This window comes from Aythya fuligula, chromosome 12 (assembly GCF_009819795.1).
Source record: "Aythya fuligula isolate bAytFul2 chromosome 12, bAytFul2.pri, whole genome shotgun sequence".
In the NCBI taxonomy this organism is placed as follows: domain Eukaryota; kingdom Metazoa; phylum Chordata; class Aves; order Anseriformes; family Anatidae; genus Aythya; species Aythya fuligula.
In genome coordinates, this window is record NC_045570.1 from 2,565,634 (window position 1) to 2,590,645 (window position 25,012).

The 25,012-nt window shown below is 41.0% G+C and overlaps 2 protein-coding genes across 2 annotated transcripts; one reads left to right on the plus strand and one right to left on the minus strand.

Annotated features, from left to right (window-relative positions):
• Positions 1–303: 303 nt before the first annotated feature.
• On the plus strand, positions 304–7,915 carry LOC116494012 (borealin-2-like). The gene is made up of 10 exons (XM_032195705.1): positions 304–498; positions 980–1,108; positions 2,108–2,148; positions 2,475–2,535; positions 3,173–3,240; positions 4,022–4,089; positions 5,344–5,430; positions 6,483–6,615; positions 6,853–6,939; positions 7,771–7,915. Exons 1-10 carry the CDS (start codon positions 369–371, stop codon positions 7,816–7,818), a joined length of 852 nt encoding a protein of 283 aa, XP_032051596.1. The 5' UTR covers positions 304–368; the 3' UTR covers positions 7,819–7,915.
• A 4,735-nt stretch (positions 7,916–12,650) lies between these two features.
• On the minus strand, positions 12,651–23,699 carry DNAJA2 (DnaJ heat shock protein family (Hsp40) member A2). Its single transcript, XM_032195562.1, has 9 exons — positions 23,560–23,699; positions 20,833–20,892; positions 19,665–19,888; positions 18,209–18,289; positions 17,791–17,924; positions 15,997–16,193; positions 14,237–14,381; positions 13,939–14,066; positions 12,651–13,423 (listed from the first exon to the last, which is right to left on the minus strand). Exons 1-9 carry the CDS (start codon positions 23,635–23,637, stop codon positions 13,235–13,237), a joined length of 1,236 nt encoding a protein of 411 aa, XP_032051453.1. The 5' UTR covers positions 23,638–23,699; the 3' UTR covers positions 12,651–13,234.
• Between the last annotated feature and the right edge of the window lie 1,313 nt (positions 23,700–25,012).

Below are 25,012 nucleotides of genomic sequence, written 5' to 3' on the forward strand. Positions count from 1 at the left end.
AGCGCCTGTGCGCGCCTAACCCGCCCACCTGCCGCGCTCGGCTCCTGTCAGGACGCGGCAGCCCGCTGCGCCTCTCTGGCCGTGCCTGGCCCCGGGGCTCCCCGGGACGTCCTCGCCGCCTCCCCTCTCCCTCCCGACGAGGCCGGCCATGGCCTCCCGGTGCTTCCAGCCCCCGGCCCCGGGCCGCCCCGCGCCCTCCCAGCCGCCAGCCCGTGTCGGGGGCCGGGGCCGCCCGTTACGGCCGCCCCCAGGGCGTGCCCGCCTCGGCCCCGGGGCGGAGCGGGGGGAGGCAGGTGGGGAGAAGCCCCCGCGCTTCGGAAAGCTCCCGGGGTCAGGAGCCGCTCGTTTGTCCCTGGGTGGTCGCAGCCATGCCCGTGAGGAAGCCCCCGGTCAAACGGCGCAGCACCGACTCGGGCGTGGAGCCCGACCGCGGGGCGCTCTCCCAGGAGAAGAAGGCCCAGCGCACCGCGCTCTTCCTCAGAGACTTCGAGCAGCAGGGTAGGGCCGGGGCCGGGGGGGCAGAGCTCAGAGTCCCAGCAGCGGCCCCCGCGGGCGCCGCCGCTCCGTGAGGGGCCGCCCTGGCGGCGGGGGCGGGGGCCCGGGGCTGCTGAGGGGCCCCGCGGCCTGGGCGCCTTCCCCCGGTGCCGGCCTGAGGCGTTCGTGGTGTCGGGGTGCTCGTCGGTGGCCGGTGTGCCCTTAAAACGTCTCTGCGCCGCCCGCGGTGCTGCCACGCTTCTCCTTAGAAGGTGGGCAAGAGGGTAACCTGCTCTGGTGTTATAGATGTCAGTGTTTCATCGATCCGCTCGGAAACAGGTGCAGCTGCGCGGAGCTGCCTGAACTGGAGGCTTGCTTGCAAATCGCTTTGACTCCAAGTCAAATCACCCTATCGAAAACATGAAGTTGTTTTATGTGATCCGGCAGATCTCATACTCGGAAATATTTAACACGCGTGGCAATAAAAGCCGGTTTTGTTTTAAAGCTAAGGAAAGCATCCGGGAAATGAAGAAAGAGCTTGATGCGCTCTTGCAAACAGCTGAGAAGGCGTTCACAGTGGAGTTGCTGAAGATACCACTTGCCATCAGAAAAATGAAAAGAAAAGACTTGCTTAGTAAGTATGTGTGATCAAAGCACTTGGTATTTGTGAGCAAATCAGACATCAGAACTTCTATGTGTGCCCTTGACTAATGTGAGAAAAAGCTGCAAGCTGGGGGACTTTTATGAAAAAGGTTTCTTTGCCTGCTGAATATTTTAAGCAGCGGTGTTACATTGCAGGTGACCAGTCAATACTCTCATTCAGGTAGACTGATCTGTGTAATGCAGGGTGTAGAATTAGTAGGTAACAGTTTGGTCTGGAGTCGTCTTTTTCTTGTGCTCTTAAGTCATCTTACTTAGAGCCTGAAGAGGCAAGGAGTGATTACAAGTTTTTAGTAGTGTCTGTGCTTAAAAACTTAAGAATTGCTTTTCATCTGAACATGTTCATCCTAGCCCCAGAGATTGTTTTGTCTTTCTGTTAATCTGAAGTCCTTGACTATTGAGCTTTTCTCACGTAGTGTTTATGGGTGGTGATGCATGAACAACTTTAATTTTAACCTCATTTTTATGCAGCATTTTAAGCTGTGGTGGACACTCAGCATCAGATGTATATTCTGCTGAGAACTGATGTTTTTGGAATCTTCCTTGCAGCTGAAGTTGCAGGGGCAACACAAAGATCAAACCTATGACTCTTGTAGACCTTGAACTTACTGTAAGCCTTTGCGCTGAATGCACATTCGAATGCCTTTCTTGAAAGCTTCTACCTAAAAGCATTGGCTTTCAGCAGTGCAATGCTTTTTTTGAAAAAAAATTGTTCTCCGAAGTCAGGCTATATACTGTGTGACTAAGCTTAGTATACTTTTAAAGATTAAATGTACTGAAGTAGCCGAAGATTTTTCTTTATTATTGTTTAGTGAACTGACTATCCTAAAGAACTTGTTACCTAAGATTATCTATTTAAGCAACTGCAATCTGGAATTACTTATTCAGTTTCACAGTCTGTAAGATAAGAACCTGCAGATAACAATTATGCAAGAAATAGTATATGAACAGGTTATACTTGCTTGTGTTACAGATTTGCAAGGAAGGGAGGAAGTGGCTCTTGCTGCTGCAGTGGTAAGTGTATCACACCTTGCAGACTAGAGATCTTTTTTTCCTACTGTAAAGATTTCAGGCAAATGATTTTGTTTGGCTATATGTTTAAAAAGAAGATGAGATGAAAAGGCTACGCAGCCAGGCATGGTGCGGTTATGAACACTACCTAGAGATTTAGGATCATCTGTAGGCAGCAATCCGGATGTTCCTGAAAAACAAGCTGGCATTTAGCCAATCCTACTTCTGTCACTTACTTCTATGCCCCTTTGTTTCACTGCCTTCTGTAAGATAATATGCATTTGCTGGGTAAAAACTGTTGACCTCTTTGTTGGATAAACATTTTGTAGAGTGACTCTTCTCTAGAAGATGTACCAAATCCCAAACTGACGAGGACCAACAGCAAAAAAGGCAAGTCACTCTACTAATATATATTTTTGCTCTTAATTTGTGTGTGATTTTAGTGGTTTCAACTGAATATTTGCAAATGTTAAGCCTGGAGAATATAAAAGGGTAAAGTGTGTAGCTAGAAATATAACATACAGGTCCCACCAGTTTTTGGTGCAGAGGATCATGAGCTATGCTACTGTTCAGGTATTTGAAAACATGAGAGTTTCCCACTCTTTGGATTTATCACTGAAAATAGTGAGAAGAGACAGATTTAAGTGACTTGTCAGTGCATCACAGTATAGCAGAGGAGCTGGGAATGTTGCCATGTTATCTCATAGATTCTGCTTTGACCTGAAGCTTGCAAGGAAAGTACCATTCCTCTTTGTACTCCGAACTGTGATAAGAAGGACACTACCACTGAAATGCAGTTCAATTTTATCTGGGGGTTAAAGGGTTATCTAGTGCCTTTTAACTATCCAGTGCGTCACCATGTCTGTGACAAACACACAATTTGCTTTGAACTCTGTCCCAGGCAAATGACCATCAAATAACAGAATTGATACATAACTCTGGATAAATAGCATTAAAGGAAAAAAAAATGGTGTTTTATGATCTTCATGAGATCTTTATTTTCCTCGTCTTTCTAATATATTTCCAGTTAAGGTAACTACAATTGTTGAATATGAAGATGCCAAGCATACTTCTGCAAAGAAAATATCTAAAAAAGTAAGTTTGTCCTAAATAAACAACATAAGGGTCTAATCAGACCTGCTATGAACCCTGCTAGGTCCATAACCAGTCAGGCAAATGACCTGTTGCTTGTTCGTTTGAAAAGTCAATTGCTTCAAATTCAATTTAAAGTAAGTTAAGCCAGGCTAAACTGCATAGTGTGTTAACTTCATAATAAAATACGGGATCTGCACTTTCAGTAATTCATTCAGACTTTCAAGTACTGAAGTAGTCATTCTCTCTTGATTTTTGAAGTCTTGATGGTTTGAGGAATCGTGTTTTGTTGAAACTTTTTCTAGTTACTGAACCTTGTATTAGAATAAATGTTTTTCTATGTTTGTATGACTTTATCCACATTGCTCTCCAAAACAAACAGCAAAGGTGTATTAATTTTACCACCTCAGTCCTTCTGTGCAGTGCCTCAGCCAGACACTGATGTAAGTGTAAAGATGATGACTCAACAAAGGCAAAAAGATTATATGTGGAGTTACAGGCATTCATTATAAGAAGGCTACAAGTTGGAAGGGTGTATGTTAGAAAGGCTGTTGTTTGTACTGAACTTCAGTATGAACAAACATGGTTTGACATTTTAAAAAATCTCTTGTTTTAGAATGCATACCTGCCATTTTAAATATATGTAAAACTATAAAAGGCAGCACTATAGGGCTTAACTTCTTTTTAAACAGTGAATTCCTACAGTATTCTTCCCTGGAAATATCTATTGTGTTGCCTTAGAATGCCACTTCTGTTAACTGCAGTCTAATATGCACACTTTCAGGTATGCAGAACGAAGTCACTGGTTTCATTGGGCTCTGGTTTAAATAGCAAACTGAACCCTATTTCTAGGTAAGTCTTGCCTTTTATAACTTGTGTAACTTACTTGAACTTATAAATACTGAATAGAATTATTCTCACATAAAGTAGCTGAGATTTGAGCCTGATAAAAATAAATCCGATCCAGATGCCTTTAATAACCTGTATCAGATGTATTGTAGCGATGTGAACCTTAAACAAGAAAGTACCTCTAGCTGACAAAAAGATCTTGCTCACTGAACAGTGCACAGTTGCGAAAGTTATCAGTACAGCTTTCCAAACAAAATACCTAGTGGAACAGAGTGCGTAAGGGAAACATCTTTGTTGCTTCTTGTTATGAGTAATAAACTGTTGTGTAACATAGCTGAAAGGAAGTTGTCATTAGTGGGGAAATAGACACTTGCAAAAACACCTTCAAGATAATACTATGATGGACCAAATTCAAGTCTCACTATAAGATCTAATGAGTTAAAAATAAATAAAAAAAACAGTGGGTATCTGCATGAAAAAGTTCTTTGAGATGTTCCTGTTCTACCTCTGGCATATATACTTGAACCCACTGGCACTTATTTTGATACATTCAAATTGTATTCAGAAAGACAATTGAAATAATGTATCCAGGTGCCTAAAAGCAATTAGATAGTCTTAGCCCTATTTACATTATTTCCTTGAATTGGGATTATAGAATTTTTGGCTTGATGAAATTGAAATACAGAAGGCCACTTTGCCTGGGGAAGTCTAGCTTTTCAGTTTTTGAAGACTGTGTTTATTCAAGTACAATAACATTGGTCCAAAACCATGCCTTTACAGTATCTTCAAAATGTGGATGGGAAAAGGGGGCAAAAGGAGCTCGTGAAGTAAATTGCTGTCATTCAAATTTCTGTGAATGGAGTTAAAACCCAAAACTGGAAAGAAATTATTCTCTATATTCAGGCCAACCAAACAGAACAAATGTCCTAAGAACGTGTAAAATTAAATCCTGCTGAAAAAGGAACTTGCCAAGAGACTTTTTCACACAAAGTTCTGGGTGATCCCTTAATTATCCCCAAGTCAGCTACTGCAGCCCTCCCTTACCTACTAATATAACTAATCCTTTCATTTCCCTATGGCATTAGGTTTTAATATGTCTACTTCAGGAGGGCTTTTTCACTTACATATAACTAGATATATCATGGAACACTTTAACATTCTCTAATTCACCACCTATCTTCATCCAAGCTAAACTAGAAATAGATGAAGAAATTAAAACGAACCAAGAAACAAATCACTACTTTAATTCTTTTTCAGGTCTGTTCACTCTTCTGAGGCTGTTAAGACTGTTGCCTCTGATTGCAGTGCTACAAATTTAAAAGCCACGCCAAAGACATCTAAAAGGTAAGGAGTATCAAGACACTGTACACCTAAATGAATATAAATCTAGATACTAATTAATCATTATTCTAGATTTACTAGATCTTTATGGTCTGCCATTAACTTTGGTAGTGAGGATGTGAACCAGTCACATCTGCTTTGAGTGTGGGTGTTTACTTAGGTTTTCATGAAGGTACAGGATGCAGTGTTGTAACTGAGCCAATTAACACCCACATTTACAAAAAAAAAACAAAAACAAAAAAACACAAACCAAAACATGTATTTATAATCTAATTTCTATTCCCATCTACCGTTCTTTAAAGATATAGTTTACAGCTTAGACTACCTCTCAGAGCATAAGCTTGATTGAAATGTGACCAATATGCATGCCTGTGTTTAAAAATAAACTGACCATCAGTTCTTCCCTCATTGAACCATCCAGATTTTCAGTTACCGTTCTCCATATACTACAGAGTTCTGTTTTGGCAGAAGTCACCAGATTGCGGTGGGTGGAGAGAGAGGAGAAGCTTGATAGTTAAGTGGGTCATGGAACCAGCACCTTTCACCATTTCACCTTGGCTTACTATAAATGTCAGACTTGTTGCCATGCAGAAGATAATCAAATCTTACATTTTTGTGGAGTATAAACAATTGTATCAAGAAAGAACTTCAGTTATTTTGTATGACATAAGGCATGCCCTGTACCTCAGAGCTAGCAGCTTCAGTATTTCTTACTACCTGCCTCTGAAATAGACTTATCTTAAGCCCAGAGGCATGCAGTTTCCTCTTCCCAAAACTGTTTATTCAGTGTTGATATTGAAGAGTGGATATTCTTGTTAGTGAGAGGTCCAAATGTCAGCTTGCCCCCTGGCCTGTAACAAGGACTTAGAAAGTTACTGCAGTGTTTCATGGACATACAACATTACGTAGTGGTGCTTCTGGCAGCACTGGAAGAGGCAAACACGATTGCCTTTTTGTTAGGTATGTTTGCTATGACATACATTTATTTCATGTGTGAAAATCTACGGAGCATAGGAAGTTAACCTTAAAGTAATGTTTTTTTTATTTTATTCTAGTATTGGACTACAACAGACTGGCTCGAGAACTGCACCTACCAGTGGAAGAGTTCAAAGCATGTTACTAAGAAGCAGATCAGTACCCCAACACAGAACTGTTCCATTTGTAAACATTCCCTTGGCTGATGGACAGGTATCAAACTTCTTTTTAAAAAGTTTTCTCAACTTAGAGTAGCTAATCTGTGAATCATGTAATACTAATAATAGTTGTTATTATCATTAAATGAGATGCTGCTATGCAAAAGAAAGAACAATTCCTAAAATTCCACAACATAGCCAGGAAGCACATGGCTTTCAGAAAAATAGGCCATGCAAATAGAAACTTTCAGAGTAGTTTTTTCATCTTAAAACTGTTTCTCTTCATGTTTAGACCCTCTGTATGGCTGGTGGAGACCTCCGTAACATTGATGTGCAACTACTAAATCAAGATACAGTACAGCATATTCATAACTTAGTGGTAAGCTTAAACTAGTAGGCTTTTACATGCAATTATTCAAACACCTTGTCTGAGATTTTCACGTGAGACACTGTTATAGATGTCAGCTCTAAGTGCATAATACTTTGGGGTTTAAGCCTGATTTTGTTGGCATAGGCTGGAGGGAGAAATAGGGTAAGGGAGGAACAGGGAGGGGAGAAGTGCTGCACATACATAATGTAGAAAAGAACACTTAGAAGCATGTGCAGTTTGGTAACTGTCCAGGGGAGAACAAAAGCATAAGCTCTACCTTCTAGATTGCTCTGTTGTCTGTCCTTCCCTGGGTGCAAGCTGCCATTCTCTATCCCATTCACAGTGACTTACAAAGCTACAGCTAAGTTTCAGTTCTTGTTACAATCTATTAGTCTGTGTCCCTTGTTGTGTAAGAACTACTCCTGATAATTCTCTGCTGTATTTGAAATACTACCTACCTTACTTTTGGTTCAAGGAAGTAAACTGTTTTCAAACGGAATGAAATGGAACAGAACTTTGCTGCATATAGTGCCTGACTTTCTTAAAGACAGACTTTTAGATGAATTAATCTGCAGCAGTAAGTATCTATCTAGGCCTAAGGAATATTAATCACTATAGTCTTGCAGGTATTAATTCAAATGCAGCTATAATGAGTTAGGATAAAGACCTAGAAGCTGTATTTTTAGACCTAGAAGCTTTATTTTTATATCAAGGTCCCGCCTCTGTAGGTAGAGAATAGGGAGTGCTTGCTCACTACTTGCTTTTAGCAATGGTGATTTTTCTATTTTTTTATAAGAACCGTTTGGTACCTTGAACTAAATTATTTCCCCCCCCCCTTAGAGCGAGCTGACTGTACTATACGGAAAGGCCACAGCTAAACCAAATTAATGGAACTGTCTTCTGACTGAAGGATTGTATGACATCTCTTGCTTGCCTCCCCTGAAGTGTTCAGAGAATGTTTATAATGTCTTAATAAAGCTGTATACTGCCCAATAAACATTTTATACAAATTTATAAGCTTTTGTAAGCTTAAACTGTGATGTGTTCTTATCTCTGTAAAGCATATAAATGCAGAAGAAAATTCTTCCACTTTCCCAACTTCATAAAAGCTTAGTTAACATTTTAGTTCAATTCATAATAAAGTGAATAATAGATTGATGGAGAATACAGGTTTTAACTCTGATATTCTTAATAGTATTTTTTTACATAACATAGAGCTATTTAAGGTCATTCTTCCATGCATGCCACAACCAACATTGTTACTATTTTATTAGTTTACTGTTTGTGGGGTCTTCCCACTGACAATCGCCTTGAGTTCAACTCAGGACTTAAGGTGAAGTGCATGTTTTGAAGTGCTTGCATAAAACTTGTAATAAAAACTTGAATAAAACCATGTAATTTCATTTGGTGATATTTGCAATTTTGACATAAGCAATTCTTAAGTCTTATGCTATGATCTAATATATTAGATCATGGTAATTCAGCTTTCCTCTGAAGGACCTTTTTTCTAATAATATTTTTCTGAGTAACTGAAAAGAAAGACTTTTGACATCTCTTTACCATGCCAGTCCCAGTTACTACTTAACTATTTCTACAACTTAAGGATGCTCTTGGCTTTTACTCTGCCAGTAGTGACTTCAGTGAAAGTTTTCACTGTGACAAAAAATAGTATGGAAGAAATGTACTTTTAAAACTTAAAAGCTGGTCTTTATTTAACAGTTCCTTTAGTTGATGGAAACAAACTTCTAACCTGTATTTCAGTACTTTATTGTGTAGTGGGTTTATGTGGCAAGGCTTTGGTAGCAGGGGGCCATAGACCTGGTTTCTGTGAGAAGGATCTAGAAGTTGCCCCATGTTTGGTAAGGGCCCCACTGCTGACCAGAGCCAAGCCAATAAGTGATGTTGTTTGCACCTCTGTGAGAGCATATTTAAGACAGGAAAAAAAAAAAAAAAACCATGCTGTGCCACACAGCAGCTGGGAGAGTGAGAGTTGTGAGGAACAGCCTTGCAGTGACCAAGGTCAGGGAAGGAAGAGGGGTAGAGGTGCACCAGGCACCAGAGCAGAAGTCCCCTGGGGCCTGTGGTGAGGACCATGGTGAAGCAGGATGTCCCCCTGCAGCCCATGGAGCGCCATGGTGGAGCAGGCAGACCTGCACTGACAGAGGCTGCAGCTTGTGGGAGACCTCCGCCAGAGCAGATTTGAGGCCAGACCTGCAGCCCATGGAGAGGAGCACACACAGGAGCTGCTGCCCATGGAGGACCCAGGTTGGAGCAGTTTGCTCCTGAGGAATGGACCCCGTGGTACGGACCCATAGCTGGAGAAGTTCTGGAAGAGCTGCTGCCTGTGGGCAGCCCACGCCAGATCAGTTCAGCAAGGACTGCATCCCAGGGGAGGGACCCCACATTGGAGCAGGGGTCCACATTCTCAGTCACATTGAAAGTGACTGAGAAGGAGCAGCAGAGAAGAAGCGCTACAGCCTGACCATAAACCCCATTTCCCTGCACCGCTCGGGGGAAGGAGGTGGAAGAGGACAGTTGGGGGGGTGCTTTTGGTTTCTTTCCTTTGTTTCTCACTTCTCTAGCTTGTTAGTAATAGGCCATAAATCTTACCATCTCCCATGGGTCTGTTCTGCCCATCACAATAACTACCGCGCGATCTCCCTGTCCTCATCTCAACCCTTGAGCCCTTTCCATCCTATTTTCTCCCCGTTCCTCTTTGAAGAGGGGGAGTGAGAGAGTGGTTGTGGTGGAGCTTGGCTGCCCACCCAAGTAAAACCACCACACACTTCCTGAAACCATGATCAGATATTTCAATTAAGGAAAAAGAAAAAGCTTTCTAGGACATGGAAGACAACGGTAAAGAACATGAAGTTAAAATACACATTTAAACCTGGACTATTAAAAAATACGCCCACTCTCACTTGGTAGCCAGAAAACAGATGAATAAGCCTTTCATTCAAATTACACACAAATCTATAGTGTGTCTTCACTTTAAGTCATTAATGAAAACTTAGTTGTGAGTAATTAATAGTTTAATCTTTGTCAGTTTTAACTTAAATTGATGAGCATCACATCACCATGGTATCTGCTTCTGATTACTGAAGACAAATGGATATTTCAACATGAATAATTTAACCTTTCACTCCTGTACTATGCTAACGTATATGAAATTACAAAGCAAATACTGGAACCTGAACTTGTAATTGCAGTATTGCACAATTTCTGGAGCCAGTATAGCGTTAGGTAGGGCTTTGAAAAACAGGTCAACACACCCTTGTTGTGGACCTTGCTGGGGTTTAGGTATGGAGGTAGTGATAATACCAAAATAGCTCATTGTCTAATCCAGCCTGCTCTGTTAAAGTATCTGAGGTTTTAAATTTAATAGCCTTTTAGTCACAAAGCTAACTTCAAGAGCTGGGGAAGCATTTCCAGGCCCTCTAACAAGGCAAATTCACAAGATACACCACCAAAACAGAGCTTTTGTATCAACTCAAGTTGCTCTTGTATGACCAAGCTAGGAAGCTTCTATCACTCTGTTCCTACCTCCTTTATACCAATTGTTTTAACTTCCGTTAGCCTAAGGCAATACGGGAAGGCTATAGCTAAAAAAAAGGGTTAGTAACTAAAAAAAAAAAATCCTGATGTTCAACTACCTCCTTAATACACAGAAATTTCTAAGGCTTCTAAAATATTCTAAAATATTAAGTCTGACATACTGGTGTCTGGGGGGGAAAAAAGTAATCTTGCTCCGCTGAGTACTTTTTAATTTCTTTGCAAACAGATCTTCAGCAGAACAAAGCTACTTTTTTTTTTTGGTGACAAAAATCACATCACTGGCAGCAGCTTATCAATAAATATTCACCTGCAAACACTTCCGCAAATTAAGCGCATTCAAGAGGAAAAATATGACTTTCCATAAAAGCCAACTTTAGGTCAATCTTTGTCACTGTACATGTGCAACTAAACTTGTCCTGATATAAGCTGGACTAGACCTCATTTTTTATTCTCTCAGCTTTTTGATACTAATATGAAGACATGAAAATAATATTTAAAGTGGCTTTACTACAATTCTGGTGATCACATTTTCTTCTGCCAGCACAGGGAATACTCATTCATCTACAGTAGCGCCTTTGGACTAAGTGCTCTAGTTGAAGCTGTTTATTAGACAACACTAATGTTTATTTTCCATAGGACAATCACACTGACCTACTTAAAGTATTAGTAGCTGTAGTAAAGCAATGAAGTTTAGCTGTAAACTAAAAAGCATTAGTTACTGTAGTAGTATTACTTGCAACTTTAATATTGGAACTGAGGCAGTGTAGATGTTAAACATATATAGTTTTTACTACACTACAATTTAGTAAAGGGGCACCCTCTTAGCAGAGAGAAGGATGCTTAGAATAAAGGCAATTCTGAAAAAGCCACCACAAAGATGCTGCTGTCAGAAGCCTAAGTGAACAAACCAAACTTGACTACAAACACAAACAGAACTGAACTAACTCACACTACAGCGATGAACTCCACATTCCCTTACCGCCTTCAGTTCAGCGTGCTGCCACTGAAGTTACCATGAATCCCCTCCCAAAACAAATCAACAATTTGAAGATCAGAAGATACAAGTTTAACACATATTCACTGCTTAACAGAAAAAAAACAACTATTACATAAGAGCAGAAGACAAGTATGTTAATTATTAAGCACTGCAACTTAAGTTGATTGACTTCTTGGCAAAACAATCCAGGAGAAGGATCACCATGTAACCATGGCTTCATGCAAAATCAACTTGAAGTTTTGGTAAGTAAAAATAAGCAAAGATTCACTAGATGAGACTGCCACAGTACAAATCAATACTGAAATACAGGTCAAACAGTATTCTATTCTTGCTTCAGTTTTAGAATTTATTACAAGGATGTTCAGCAACATGCCAATGCTTACCAAAGTGCACGGAAAAATCTTGGAGTGAGTCCCTCTAATCTTACTGGTTAATAGTTGCTTGGATAACTGTTGACATTTAAGCTACCCTTCAGCTTTGTAAAGAAAATTAGGGGTATCTTTCAGCTTCCTCTACTCAAGAGGGAAAGGAACTACACCATAAAAGTGGCTAACAGCAACTGACACACTGTTCCTTAATACTGTAAAGAAATAACATAGCTGTACCTGATAATTACTTAAGATTTTTTTTGACTTTTAAAATTAAAAGTATACAAAATGGAAAAGGACTGCATCTGGGAAACTCAAGACCTTAACAGTTAAAGCAACAATGACAAAAAATGAAGCTGCTGAACAAGCAACAAACCCAGCTACATTTAGTATGCTTTGAGGTCAAAACACTTTGTCAAGTAGAATGCTAATCTCAATCTCTTTACAAACTATGTTAATGCAACTATAAGTTGCCAGGCATCATGTTCATTTTTATAAGATACTGTTATTGGGGGATTTAATCATCTTAATTTAAGAGGTTTTGAAATTTTTTGATGGCACTCAGAAACCCTCTTTATTTTCTTCATACAGCGGGGTCATGGCTGTGGCCTCCCCCATGCTCATTTACTCATAACCTCATTTCAAGAGAAGACTTCTACTCAGCACACAACTGTTACTTATCTAAACCCACGTCTTAAAGCAGATTCAGCCTCCCTGTTTGTAAGATGTCCACCTCAGAGTCAGTTGGTACATAGAACAATTAAAACCACTAGAAAAGTAAAAGTTACAAGGCAAAAGAATTATATTATACACCAACTGCTTTTATTTATTTCAGAAACCGTTCACAAGATGGTAGAAAAAACTTACAACCACTTCTAATTTAGTCTTCCATTGTTCCCAGTCAGCTCTAAACCCATTATGTGCAAAGCCCATTTACCATGCATCTAGATGATAGATACAGGCTATGAAATTCTTTATTCTACTTGTAGCAGCTTATGCAGGTGCAGCCAAATACCAAGCCTCAGGACAAATTGTACACAAACTTTACAATGTAGAATTCAAATTTAAAATATGAAACCTAAGATCTACACAAAACTGGTAAAAATCAAGCACAGATACGAGGACAAACTTAAAACCCATGTGAAAAGGAGTCTCGTCTTCCTTTCAAGTGCTTTATTCTGCTACACAGTCAAAATGAAGATGTAAGCTTTGTGGTTAGTTTAAATTACACTCTGTAGATACTATAGACCAATTTAAAAGTTACACATACAGCAATAGATGTCCATTGGTTCATCTGGATTACTTATACAATCCAGTTGGATTGTTGAAAACAAGTCAGGCAAAATTTGAAAGAAAATCCTTGTGCAACTTTTTAGACAAATGTTTACTGATGGGCACACTGTACCCCAGGTCCATGATGGCTGCTTTCTTCATCAGAACTATCGTTATAAGCTTCACGTCTCTGGCCACCACCTGAACCACGAGTGGTATCAAATTCCTGAAGATCTACCTCTTCTGCATCACCAATTACATTGGGAAATTCTGGTCTAGCTGGCAGAAGATCTTCAAGTTCCTGCCCCAGAAAAAGAAGTGCATTCAGTACTGCATCTGCAGCTTCCAAATAAAATGAATAGTTCCCCCACAACTTCAAAACTCCTTCTCAGAGCAGGTTTGGTTTCTAAGACTAAGCTGGTGTCAGCCTTCCAAGTGCATAGTCATTTAAGAGTATTTTTATCAACTGGAAGACATCTCTTAAAAAAACGCACAACAGCTCCACATGTTGTCAACCAGCGTGCAATCAGTAAATGCAGTTGCACTCTGAAAACTTATCACACGGTAGCAGAAAGATAATTCCTCCTACTCTCATCTGCCCAATACCCACTTAGCTTTTAAAAATGGGTTCCAGAAACTTACACTTGAATGGGTATTTTCAAGTTACATGTTGCCTACAAACAATATTAACAGAACGAATTAGTTGTACTTTATCCAAATTTAAGCACTGGAAAACAAATACAGGGGCTACAACACAAGCACTTTGCATAAGCTGTCCAATAAGACCACCAGGTTTATGCTTGAAAGACTACTTACTGAAAGCTTTTCTGGGCTAATCCAGTTATTTTCAGGAAACTGAACGTCAAATTTAATGTAAAGATCCCCCTTCTCAAAAGGATTGCGATACTGTGGCATTCCTTCACCTCTGACTACACGAACACAACCTGTAATTCAAAGAAGTAATCTGTAGAGTACTTCAGAGTAAGTCTCACCCTATCAAATTCTCTTCATTTCTCTTAGCCTGTGTTCAGGTAACAAGAGAACAAGAACAGAATTAAAGTGTTTAAGAACCACAAAAGCATGGTAAAAGGAGTTCTTATCTGGTCAGGCTTACCTGGTTCAATTACTTTTCCAGGAGGATATTTAACCACAATTTGGCGCCCATCAAGGTGCTTAAATGTGAACTGAAATCCACACAGTGCTTCAACAAGTCCTATCTTGTGTGTCATATGCAAGTCATTTCCATCCCGCTGGAACACCTGAAAAACAGAATTATGAGGGATTTTTTCTAGTACTAAAATTGTACCTTCACAAGACTTGTTATTTAGAATGCATAATTATTAACATCAGCTAATTTAACACATTTGGAAAGTTTTTACCTTATGAAAATGTCATCTAAGATAATGCCAGCTACAGTACATAGTATGATGGAAGGTGCAAATTAGACAAGGCAGCTTGTATAGCAGTAGTGCTTCCTTATACCAAGGTCTTCCACACAACCAACCTACAAACAAAGCTTATGGCTGTTTGTCACTACTCCTCCTACACAACAACACATTTTTGTTTCTCAGCATTTAAGCAATAGTTGCACATACCTGCTTCTCCTAACTGCCTATAGGGCAGGTTGCTGTCTTTAAGAGATCTTTAAACCATTGCACTTTGGATTCTTAATCAGAATATATTAAGCTTTCTCTACTGGCAGACCTCCAAAAACATTGCTTTCATCACCTTCCCACTTCAAGAAAGATTTTAAGAACATTAGACTGATTCTCAGTCAAGCTTTTAGTTTTACTCAGTAGGACACAAGGTACGGTATTTTTCAGAATGGTTAACACTGTAAAGCCAGATGTAGTTTATTAGAAGACTAAGACCGAAGTGTCATCTGCTGTCTGGAATTTGATGCTGTCATGCACATTTGTTTTGTATGCTTACAGATTGTTTCTCCCTTTTTGGCCAAAAAAAGAAAAAAAAACAAGATTTCATGTTTCATCCAGTATCCCGGGAGAAGTGTAAGCAGCTTTACAACACTGATTTTGACAAAGCAGCAGTCCACAGTGAAAAGTTTACATAGTACCTAATCTTCAAATAACCAAGATATCCGTATAGATGACAAGAACTTAAATTTGTACCCAACACTATTTTTTGAGACAGAATGTTTTGATTTTTATACCACCATTCCATTCGACAGTTTCTTCCCCCAGAGTAAAATGCACCCTTATTCCTCCATTGTAATAGCTTGCTTTTGAAACAAAAGCATTCAAAAGTCACCCCAAATTTGCCCTAAGAGAAGGTTTAACTTAGAAGAAGATTCATATGCAATATTTAATTCAAAAGCACAACATGTATACTCCAGAATAACATAAAGCTTTAACCACCTAGCATAAACTACTCTCATTTCTTAGTATTTTGTTAAATGATCTGTGAATATCTGCGCTGTATTTCCAGATCCAGTAGAAGACAGAAAGCACCATCTGTGCTGCCTAATAGGAATTCCCTGCTATGTCTCAAAAGATTAATAAAAAGAACACTTAACATTGTAAATGTCACAAGCAAAGAAGATTCAGTTTGAAATCCCGAATGGCTCTTCACTGTGCCTATGTCTAGCAAAGTCATTCTGAGAAAGCTACAATTTATTAGCACGAGGAAGCACCAGAATCTGCACGTCCTCTGGCTAAGACTTGCAGTCTTACAGAAGTTTTTTCTGGCTCACAAATAAAGCCACATTACTTGCTATAGATCTATTAAAAGCTATTTCCCATCTCTCCCAGAGGTGCAACAACGTGATTTACTTTAAAATGAATGGCTATCCATATAATTTCAATATTAAAAGACTAGAACAAAAAGGCATTTAATATATAAACTGTAAAGTATTACCTCATTCTCCTTTTCTTGGAGTAAGAGGACAATATCACCTGGTTCCACACCTGGAGCCTGATCTGCTTCTCCACTGAATGTAATTCGTTGCCCATGTTTCATGCCTTTGTCTACATGAACTTCAAGTATTTTTACCTCTTTGATCACCTTCTTCCCTTCACATTTTTTACAGCGGTCTTTTTCATTAATTACTTCACCTAAAGATACAAATTTGGAGTTCAGAGATTTCCACATAGTTGCATACAACTCTGAAGAAAACACACACTAATTTTAAAGTATGCTGAAGAATGCATGCAAGAGAACTGGTTATTTCAATGTTGCTTTAAGAATTCCTCACAAGAAAGGAAGGCTCAACTTAACCTGGCTGGGAGAAGGGGAAGGAAAAACAAAAAAGGGAATACAGAGATACACATAAGCTTCCAAGCTGTCTTATCAAGGATTTTGAAAAGTGGATGTGCTCTGGAGAAGAAGGGCAAAACAAGACTTCTGTCTATGATTTCTACCTTTCTTTAGGTCCAAGTTCAATTCCAGTAGCCTTACCACTCAACTTCTCTTTAAAATAAAAAAGCCTGCATTCCATTCTTTGTTATGCTGGAGGATGCCCACTATAAAAGAAAGGATGAAGCTGAAACTGAACAGAAGTGCCTCCCCTCCCTTAAAAGCTGGAGCACAAATTTCAGACTACTGAATTTAGGAAGCTTAGTTCCATTTCTATTAACAACAGTGAAAAAAAAAAAAAGGATTACTGGGAGAGCCACATATTGCAGAATATTACCACAACACCGAAGTATTACATAAATGCAGCTAGTAAAACTGAAGACTTACACACAAAAAGGGGACTAAGACAGCTGGTCAAATCAACTGCATAAGGGAAATACATAGATTCTCCTCCAGAATGAATCTAGGGTCTTCTGTTATAAACGGGATTTCACTTTTATACTACTCCAAAAGTGAACAGCTTTTCACACTTTTTCCAGCAAGCTTAATGATAATTATCCAACATGCCTTAACTTCTCCTCTACTTGGTCTTTATTTTTCCAAGTAAGCTAACGTCTTTGTACAGAAAGAAAGACTAATTGGTCATACACTCTACAATTTTCAGTGCTTATTTACACTACTACTTTAAGAGCTACAAGTGGATGCACTTGGCTTAAGACAAAATTTTCCAGCTTAAACCACACCTTTCTGTGAAACGAAGCACAACATTATGATGCAGCTGGAACTACGTATTTGAATTGTGAAAACCATGGTCAAAAACATCATTTGCGAAATTTTTACTTGCTACAAAATACAGCTTTGTAATTTGCAGGTATCATCCAGAGTAATATCTACAAGGTAGCATTACTACTGTGAAAATTGCAGATGATCCAAATAGAAATCACGTGAAGTACAGAGCACATGCTGAACTTGTTCTCCCAAACACAAAAGATTTAACAAAATCCTATCTTATAACCTTGAATTCAACTTCTAAAAATATAGGTTTCTGTTTTCTAACCTATATTTGTCCTTGGATAATAGGAGAAATCAAAAAATCCTTCCATCAAAAATACTTCTAAAAAACAAAATCTTGGTCTTTAACAGAAGAACAGTAGTAACAAGTAACACTCGTGTCCTAAGTAGGATGACTTCTCCATATTGGGACCAGACTGAGACCCAATTGACTAGATGGGGGCAAAATTCTCCTGGATGAGACAAAATTTGTTATATGATAGAAATTATGAAGCAGTTCTTCTTAACAGTCAAGATAAATATTTACAAGCAAGCACATTTAGGAATACAGAATAGCTGGCTTACCTTCTCCATTGCAGTCAGAGCATACAGACTGCATCTGCTGAACCATTCCAGGAGCCAGCTGTCTGATCATGATACGTACACCTCTACCCCGGCAAGCATTACATTTTTGAACAGCTCCAGCCTTCCCTCCCTGACTAGAATAGAAAGCACCAGTTGCATGAAAAGCAAGCTTTTTGGAAACATGACAACATCTACAGCAGTCTGTTAATATGCCTAATTATACTGACAATTAGTCACCCCCCCAAATCCCTTGAATAATTCCAGTTCCATCAACAGTAAAATTCAAGTTCAACGGTTTTCTAATGTGAGAGCAGACTCCAGTAAGTTAAATACTGATAGAAATCTGACACAAAATATGCTTCATTATATTGTATGTCAACAAAGCAACCAGAGGACCCAGAAGCATAACCAAACTTACCCATTACACGCACTACAAAGGACATTCTTGCTAAGTTGTAGTTTAGTGGTCTTTCCATTATAGAGATCTTCTAAAGAAACTCTGCAAAATAAAACATTTTCTCCTGGGTTATCATTTAACAGCTTACTTTCCCCACAGAATTAAAATACTTGCCCGGGACAAGTTATAGAAAACCAGTTCTTCATAAAACAAACAAACAAACAAACAAAAAACCTAAATACACTACTAAAATAAGACCCTTGAAAGCATCACTTTAGCTTTCACAAGGAATCCTTAAAAACTGTTCAGCACACATGAAAACAGAGACATAATCCCAAATATAATTCAGAGAAAAGCTGCAATATAATCAGCAGAATCAAAACCAGGTTAGTTTGTTTTCTCAACAGGAAACAAGCAGACATAGTATTTTGTTTGATTAGTCACATCTGATTTTTTTTCCAAGTTCTACCTAGCAAGTGAAAAAAGAACCTCTCTTAGACTGTCCTGATGGTACGTATAGCACACATACATAAGAATATACACAGAATATTTACTACTGTATTGAGCTTTTCACTGGAAAGCATAACATACTCGAGGGGCTGGGGGGGGGGGGGGGGACGGGACATGTCCCCAAAGGCTATTTAATTCTTTACATTTGTTCACACTTTTTCCCTCCCAGCTCTTAAATACACTAGTGAACTCCAATAACCTTCATATATCGATAGACATTTATGAACAGTGCTCCTCCTGAAAGGATTCAAGTTAGTGGACAGAAATTCCTATGTATTTTGAGCTATAAAAGGTTGCCTGGCATCAGTGTTTACAAGTAACAAAACCAAAGCTCATTAGTAATATAGTGCACAGTATTAGCTACTAACCTAAGCAACATATAAAAGTAAACAGACTTTAAGCATGGCTTGCCAAACACAGAAAAGATGCAGCTTTACTTATAGAAGTTTGAAAGGAGCTGCTCAGCAAGTAAAAAGCCAGTCATGACTGCAAGCAAAGATGTATAAAATTTAGATATGCTATTCAAGCTTTTTTTTTTTTTTTTAAATACTCTTCCATTAGTTATGTAGTTTGCACTTCCAGCTGGTAAGCTATGAATGCAAGTCTTTCAAGAGACTTAGTGCCTCTGCAAGAATCCAGCAATTAAGCAGTGTATGTCTGTTTAATGCAATTTTGGATTACAACTTCCAAACATAATTGAAGAGCTATACCATGACAAAAGTGTCTAGTATTTACAGGCTAATAACCAGGCAAATCAAAGTATCCGACACAAGATCAACCAAACATTAAAAGTAACTCAAGGTAACTTGAGTTTGGCTTTCTGGACTACATGTGACAAAGTAGTCCAGGTCTGAAAAGTAGGTACAGACTGCAGAATCTTACCTGAAGAGCATACCAAGAACACAAACTAGAGTACCAATCAGGAAAGCTTGAAAGTGAGTGTGAATTGCAGCATCAAGATACTTACTTGAGCGGGTGCATCATATCTTCTCCTCTTCTTCTACCATTACGACTTCTACTCTGACCACCCATGAAATTGAACAATCCACCACCAAAGATGTGGGAGAAAATATCGTCCATTCCACTGCCTCCACCGCTACCTTCTCGAAGGCCCTGTTCTCCATATCTATCATATAACTCACGTTTCTCCGGATTTGACAATACTTCATAGGCAAAGCTTATTTCTTTGAACTAGAAGAGGGACAGAGTCAAATCAGTGCACGGTAATTTGTTACTTCAAAGGAGCATTTTACTATTGTTTCTTGTCCAGCACATACACCTGATAAAGGTGGCACACAACAGAACAATTTTCTACCCCCTCTATATTAAGGGAGAGGAAAGCAAATTTGGGAATAGTTGTGTTACCTCTTGCTTTACCATAAGCAAATGACATTTTATTGCAAATAGCCACTGACGTACTCTTTATTAATCCTAGCATAAGACACTGCACAAACAGCAAAAAAAAAAAAACAGGTACACAATACTGAAGTAGCCACCAGGCAAAAACGCAGTTATACACTATTGGCAAAGACCGCAAGACTTGTTAGGCGCTTAGAATAGGCTCACACCTGAGCAACGTAATAAAATGCACATTAACACGTTTGTCTACAAAACCAGATCTTTTTACAGTCGTCCCTGCTGAGTTCTAAACAACCATCAGAACTTAGTTCTGCTAGAATCAACTGAGTAAATTGAATTAACATTTTTTAGCTGCAATTAGTACAATATATCTAATACAACCTTTCCACATATACGATGTGTTTTATGCTGCAGTTTTAAGTCTCTCCACAAGTACATTTTTCCACATATTAGCATACTTGGAAAGAACTGGAAAGCGGGCTGTCCATCTTTTTGAAATACCTATATAGATGCTAGTGACAGCTGACATCATCTTGGCAGATGAAAAGCAGCAGTTCTCCCTTCAGCATTACCTTCTCAACCAATTTGACTCACTTAACTGGTGCATTTTGTCACGAGGTACACAGGGAGATTGGGAAGAAGTAGACAAGACATACTTCCCTTTCACATTTCTTATATTTTTTGAACAACTGCAATACCCAGCCCCCAAAACTTCTATTCAGTCCCTCAGATGCTACTGTAATAGCAAACTTCAATAGTTTAAAAAGAAGCCTTACTTTGTCACCTGCATTTGGATTCTTATCAGGATGGTATTCCTTAGCCAGCTTTCTGTATGCCTAGTTGAAAGAGGTACAAAATTAGTTTCAGTCTTGAATAATCTTTTCTTTTCTGAGAAATTCAAGTAGTGTCTTCAGTAAGAAAGAAAACCCTAATAAAGTGGGGAAAAAAATGAATGTTTTGAAGTGACTCATACATTGAAATTGTACATTAAAAATTCTGACTTTACTATAGGCGTAAATTAACTACTCAGTCTTGGATTTAAACACAACTACAGCACATGATAGCTAGAACTAGTTTGCCTGCTTCTTTTCATTAACATGCATTAGGAACTACACTGGAAAATGTGCTTCATTAAAATGACGTACTCTACAGATCCCCCTCAAAATCCACAACCTAAGTTTCAACCCATTCACATCTCACCTCAGTCACACCAAGACAACAAAATGGCTGCCTCAGCTTCTCACCCAAGTCTATCAGTCAATCCCCACATCAATTTTTATTCTTCCTTACCTATTAATAATGGAAAGTTTCAGCTCACTTTGAAATAAGTGTATGAGTTACAAGCGCAGAACGTACAGATCACTGCTTTTCTTTAATTTCATCATTCCAAAATAGTTGGAGGAGTAAGTACAGCCAGACCAGATTCCCAGGGAAGATTTTTCAGTATGCTTTTTTTGACCAGTGTTTCGATTTTCAGGACCATGACTTTCTACAGCAGTAGTTCTGTTTTGTTTTTTTACCTTAGAGGTAAAAGCAAATAACAGGACTTCTACAATTTGAGCTTTTGACAGTAAGGACTGCAACTCTTTCCCCACTCCACCACAACACTCCCCAATATCTGTCCCCTGATTGTTAATAAAAGTGTTTCTTTTTTTTTTTTTAATATTATTATTATACATATTAATAAAATCTGCTACAGTGATGCAACTGCAAATAATTGAAACGCACCAATTCTTAAGGGTGTTTTTTTTAATAGCTCTATTCCTGTAGAACTGAGCATCTAAATAAACAAACTCCATAGAACTACAGCTTGAACAGAGCTTTACACACGAAGCTTTATAGAGATCCCAACTTATCATTTTGTACTGGGATAAATCAAAATCCTTTTTTGTATCTGCAGTTACCTGTTTACTGATTACCTTGAAATATTCTGTACTTACACATGCAACCAAGAAATAAAGTTTGATAAGAAAGTAATGAAGCAAAACAGAAAGTGAACATTACAAGTCAAACATTCTAAAACACAGTAAAAGTAAAGAACAAATTCATAGGTCTTATAGTAGGAATTAACCATCAGTAACAAAGCCTAATCTTCCACAGACTTGAATATTTTGTAATAAAAATGGATTTCTCCCATATTTTAGGAAGTATAATTGCAAAAAAAAAAAATACATCTAAACTGAAAACCTACATAATGTTATCTATTCAGCTAAAAATGATTTTTGCGTGGTGATCTTGAAAAATATAAAGAGAGCTAATGCCTTGGCTTATGGCAGCATACTGGTTTAGAGCAATCCTTTAGACTACTCATGGCCCAAAAGCAAGCTACCACTATTTAATCAATCAGAAACAGATCCAGAATCAAGGCTTATATGAACACCATACTATAGCTTCAACAGAAATTAGTTTATCTCCTCAGTGTTCAGTCAGACCCTTTTGATAAAGCTATTATATATTTTATTAGTTTTACCTCTTCTATACTTTTATATCTAAGTTAAAATATTAGACGAATAGAGCATCCACACAATCTCTTTGTGACAATAAGAGATGGATGAACTTCTCACTGCTGTGGGCAGCCCAAAATTTTACATGCCAAGACAAGCATAACATACAGCAATGAACATTGAGATTAGTGAGTGGAGGACTGCTACAAGTTCTTTGTGCTTACAGGAGACCAAAGGCCCTTAGCAGAACTTAGCAAGGAGAAAAAAAAAAAAAAAAAAGATCTACTTGATTGTGTTCAGGAGCTTCTTGCCGTATGCCTTCCACCTCTAAAACTATTTCAACACTGCATCTGCCTATCCCTGCACAAACTGGGCTAGCACATGCATGACGGGGGAGTCGGTAATTCCAGCACCACCCAGCAGCGGAAGCAGGTCACTGCTAGTAAACTGCCTCCTTAGATATCCTCCCTCACGTGTAAACGGTGCTTAATTTCTTCTGGGGAAGGAAAAAATAAATAAATAAATAAAAAGAAAAAGGTTTCTGCACCACCGAGCCAAATGGATGCGGTAAACGATGAACCGGCCCCGAGCTCCCTCCTCGCTCCTTTCTTCACCTCACCTCGCCTGAAAACGAGCGGAGCCGTGAGCACAGCCGGACCCCACCGAGGCCTACACGTGGGGCAGACAATGGCAGCGGCCCCCCCCTGCCGCCTCACGCCCGTTCCTCGCCGAGGAGCTCTCGCCGGCTGCGAGCGCCGCCCCGGAGCCGGGCGGGCAGGCGGGCGGGCGGCGCCGCGGGGGCGAGACGAGCGGGGGCTCCCCGGGCGCCGCGGGGACCTGGCGGGGCCGGGCCGGGCCGCGGGGAGCCCCCGCCGGGCCCCGCTCCCTCCTCCCCCCCCGCCGCCCTCCCCCGCGGCCTTCCCGGCCCCGGGCCCTCCCCGCCCCCGCCCCAGGCCTCACACCGCGGCCGGGCCGGGCTCCGTCGCACCCCCTCCCCCCCCCCAAGCCCGGGGCCTTCCCTCAGCCCCGGCGGCGCCGCCCGGCCCGGCCCGGCCGCACCTTCTTGAGCTCGTTGTCGGAGGCGCCGGGCGGCACGCCCAGGATGTCGTACAGCTTCGTGTCGGCCACGTTCGCCATGGCGGCAGCGGGCGGCGGCGGGGCCGGAGCGGGCCGAGGGGCGGCGAGGGCGAGCCCGGGAGCAGGACGAGAGCCGCTGCCGACGTCACGCGCACACGCCCCGCGTCACCGCGCCGCGCCGCCGGGAGGGAGGGCGCCAGGGGAGGGGCCGCGGGAGCCCCGCCCCGCCCCGCCCCTTCGCCCCGCCCCTTCGCCCTTCGGCGCCGCGGCCCCGCCCCCTCGGCCCACTTCGGGCGCCTGACCCAGTGCCGCCGCCTGGCGCCAGGGGGCGCCGCCGGCACCCGCGGCCGCGGGGAGGGAGGCGGGAGGCGGGTGGGGGCCGCGCGGGACGGAGCCCCGCGGGGCGGCGCCTGAGTGGCGTCCTTCGCCTTCAGGCACGGGGTGCTGAGGCTTCGTCGGTTATAAGTAGCGCGGGTGCGCAGCTGCTCCCTGTGCTGGAGGGTTTTGCTCGGCTCCTGCGACCTCAAAAAAGCACCAGGTGCCAGGCCTGGAGTGACTCAGAGGAACACAGAATCACAGAATTGTCTAGGTTGGAAGAGACCTCAAGATCTTCGAGTCCAACCTCTGACCTAACACTAACAAGGCCTCCACTAAACCGTATCACTAAGTTCAACATCTAAATGTCTTTTAGATGTTTAGATTGTTTAGTTGTGCTCAAGCAGTGTTGATGCCCCAGAAAGACACCACTTCTAGCCAGCAAATAACCAGCCCTGTTGCGCTTCATAGTGCCTAGTCCCTTTGCTGTGGCAGCAGCTCGAGCCTCTCCTCACCTGGTGCCTCTTCTCAGGTGTGGCCACCAGCCGTTCACCAAGCAGTGGCCACCAGAGAGCCCCAGAACCCATGGGCAGTGCTCGGCTGAGGTGGAGTTGGCTGTGGGCCAGGCCCCTGAGATGGCAGGGGACTGAAAACACTCTCCTGGCTGCTCCCGGGGCGAGCCTAGAGCGTGTCTGGGAGAGGGCACGCAGAAGGACTGGGTGGGTGATGGCAGGCCCTGGGGGGGAGTCTGCTGGAGTGGGTAAGTGACTTGGCCCATGAGAGAGCACAGAAAAAGTGCTTTGAAGTGATTCATGTGTTTGAGGTATAGAGATCTGAGTAGGCCTTCTGCCTCAGGGGAGCAGATCTGTGCACTTGGAGGCTTCTTTCCTCATCATCTGGAGGGAGACTTCGTCTTTAGTTCCTTGCTATAGCTTGTGGTTGCAATGGCTGTGTTGGGAAATGCAGTCTGCTGCTGGTTTCTCTGCTCCTTCCTTGTTTACAGAACCCTAAATTCCATCATTGGGTTTGTTAAGTCTGGCACAATCTAGTTTAGTACGTCATTGTAATATCTGCCTTTGGTATTGTAGGTGTGGCAGCAGTCAAGAACTTCAAAGGGAAA

Excerpts from the sequence above, each read along its gene's own strand:
- DNAJA2 (XM_032195562.1), bottom strand. The coding sequence starts at position 23,637 with ATGGCGAACGTGGCCGACACGAAGCTGTACGACATCCTGGGCGTGCCG. Across the intron at positions 17,925-18,208 it reads CTTTGTAGTGCGTGTAATGG|TCAGGGAGGGAAGGCTGGAG; the intron begins GTAAGTTTGGTT and ends TTTCTATTCTAG. Across the intron at positions 16,194-17,790 it reads CTCTGACTGCAATGGAGAAG|GTGAAGTAATTAATGAAAAA; the intron begins GTAAGCCAGCTA and ends TTGTATCTTTAG.
- LOC116494012 (XM_032195705.1), top strand. The coding sequence starts at position 369 with ATGCCCGTGAGGAAGCCCCCGGTCAAACGGCGCAGCACCGACTCGGGC. Across the intron at positions 2,536-3,172 it reads GAGGACCAACAGCAAAAAAG|TTAAGGTAACTACAATTGTT; the intron begins GCAAGTCACTCT and ends ATATATTTCCAG. Across the intron at positions 6,940-7,770 it reads AGCATATTCATAACTTAGTG|AGCGAGCTGACTGTACTATA; the intron begins GTAAGCTTAAAC and ends CCCCCCCCTTAG.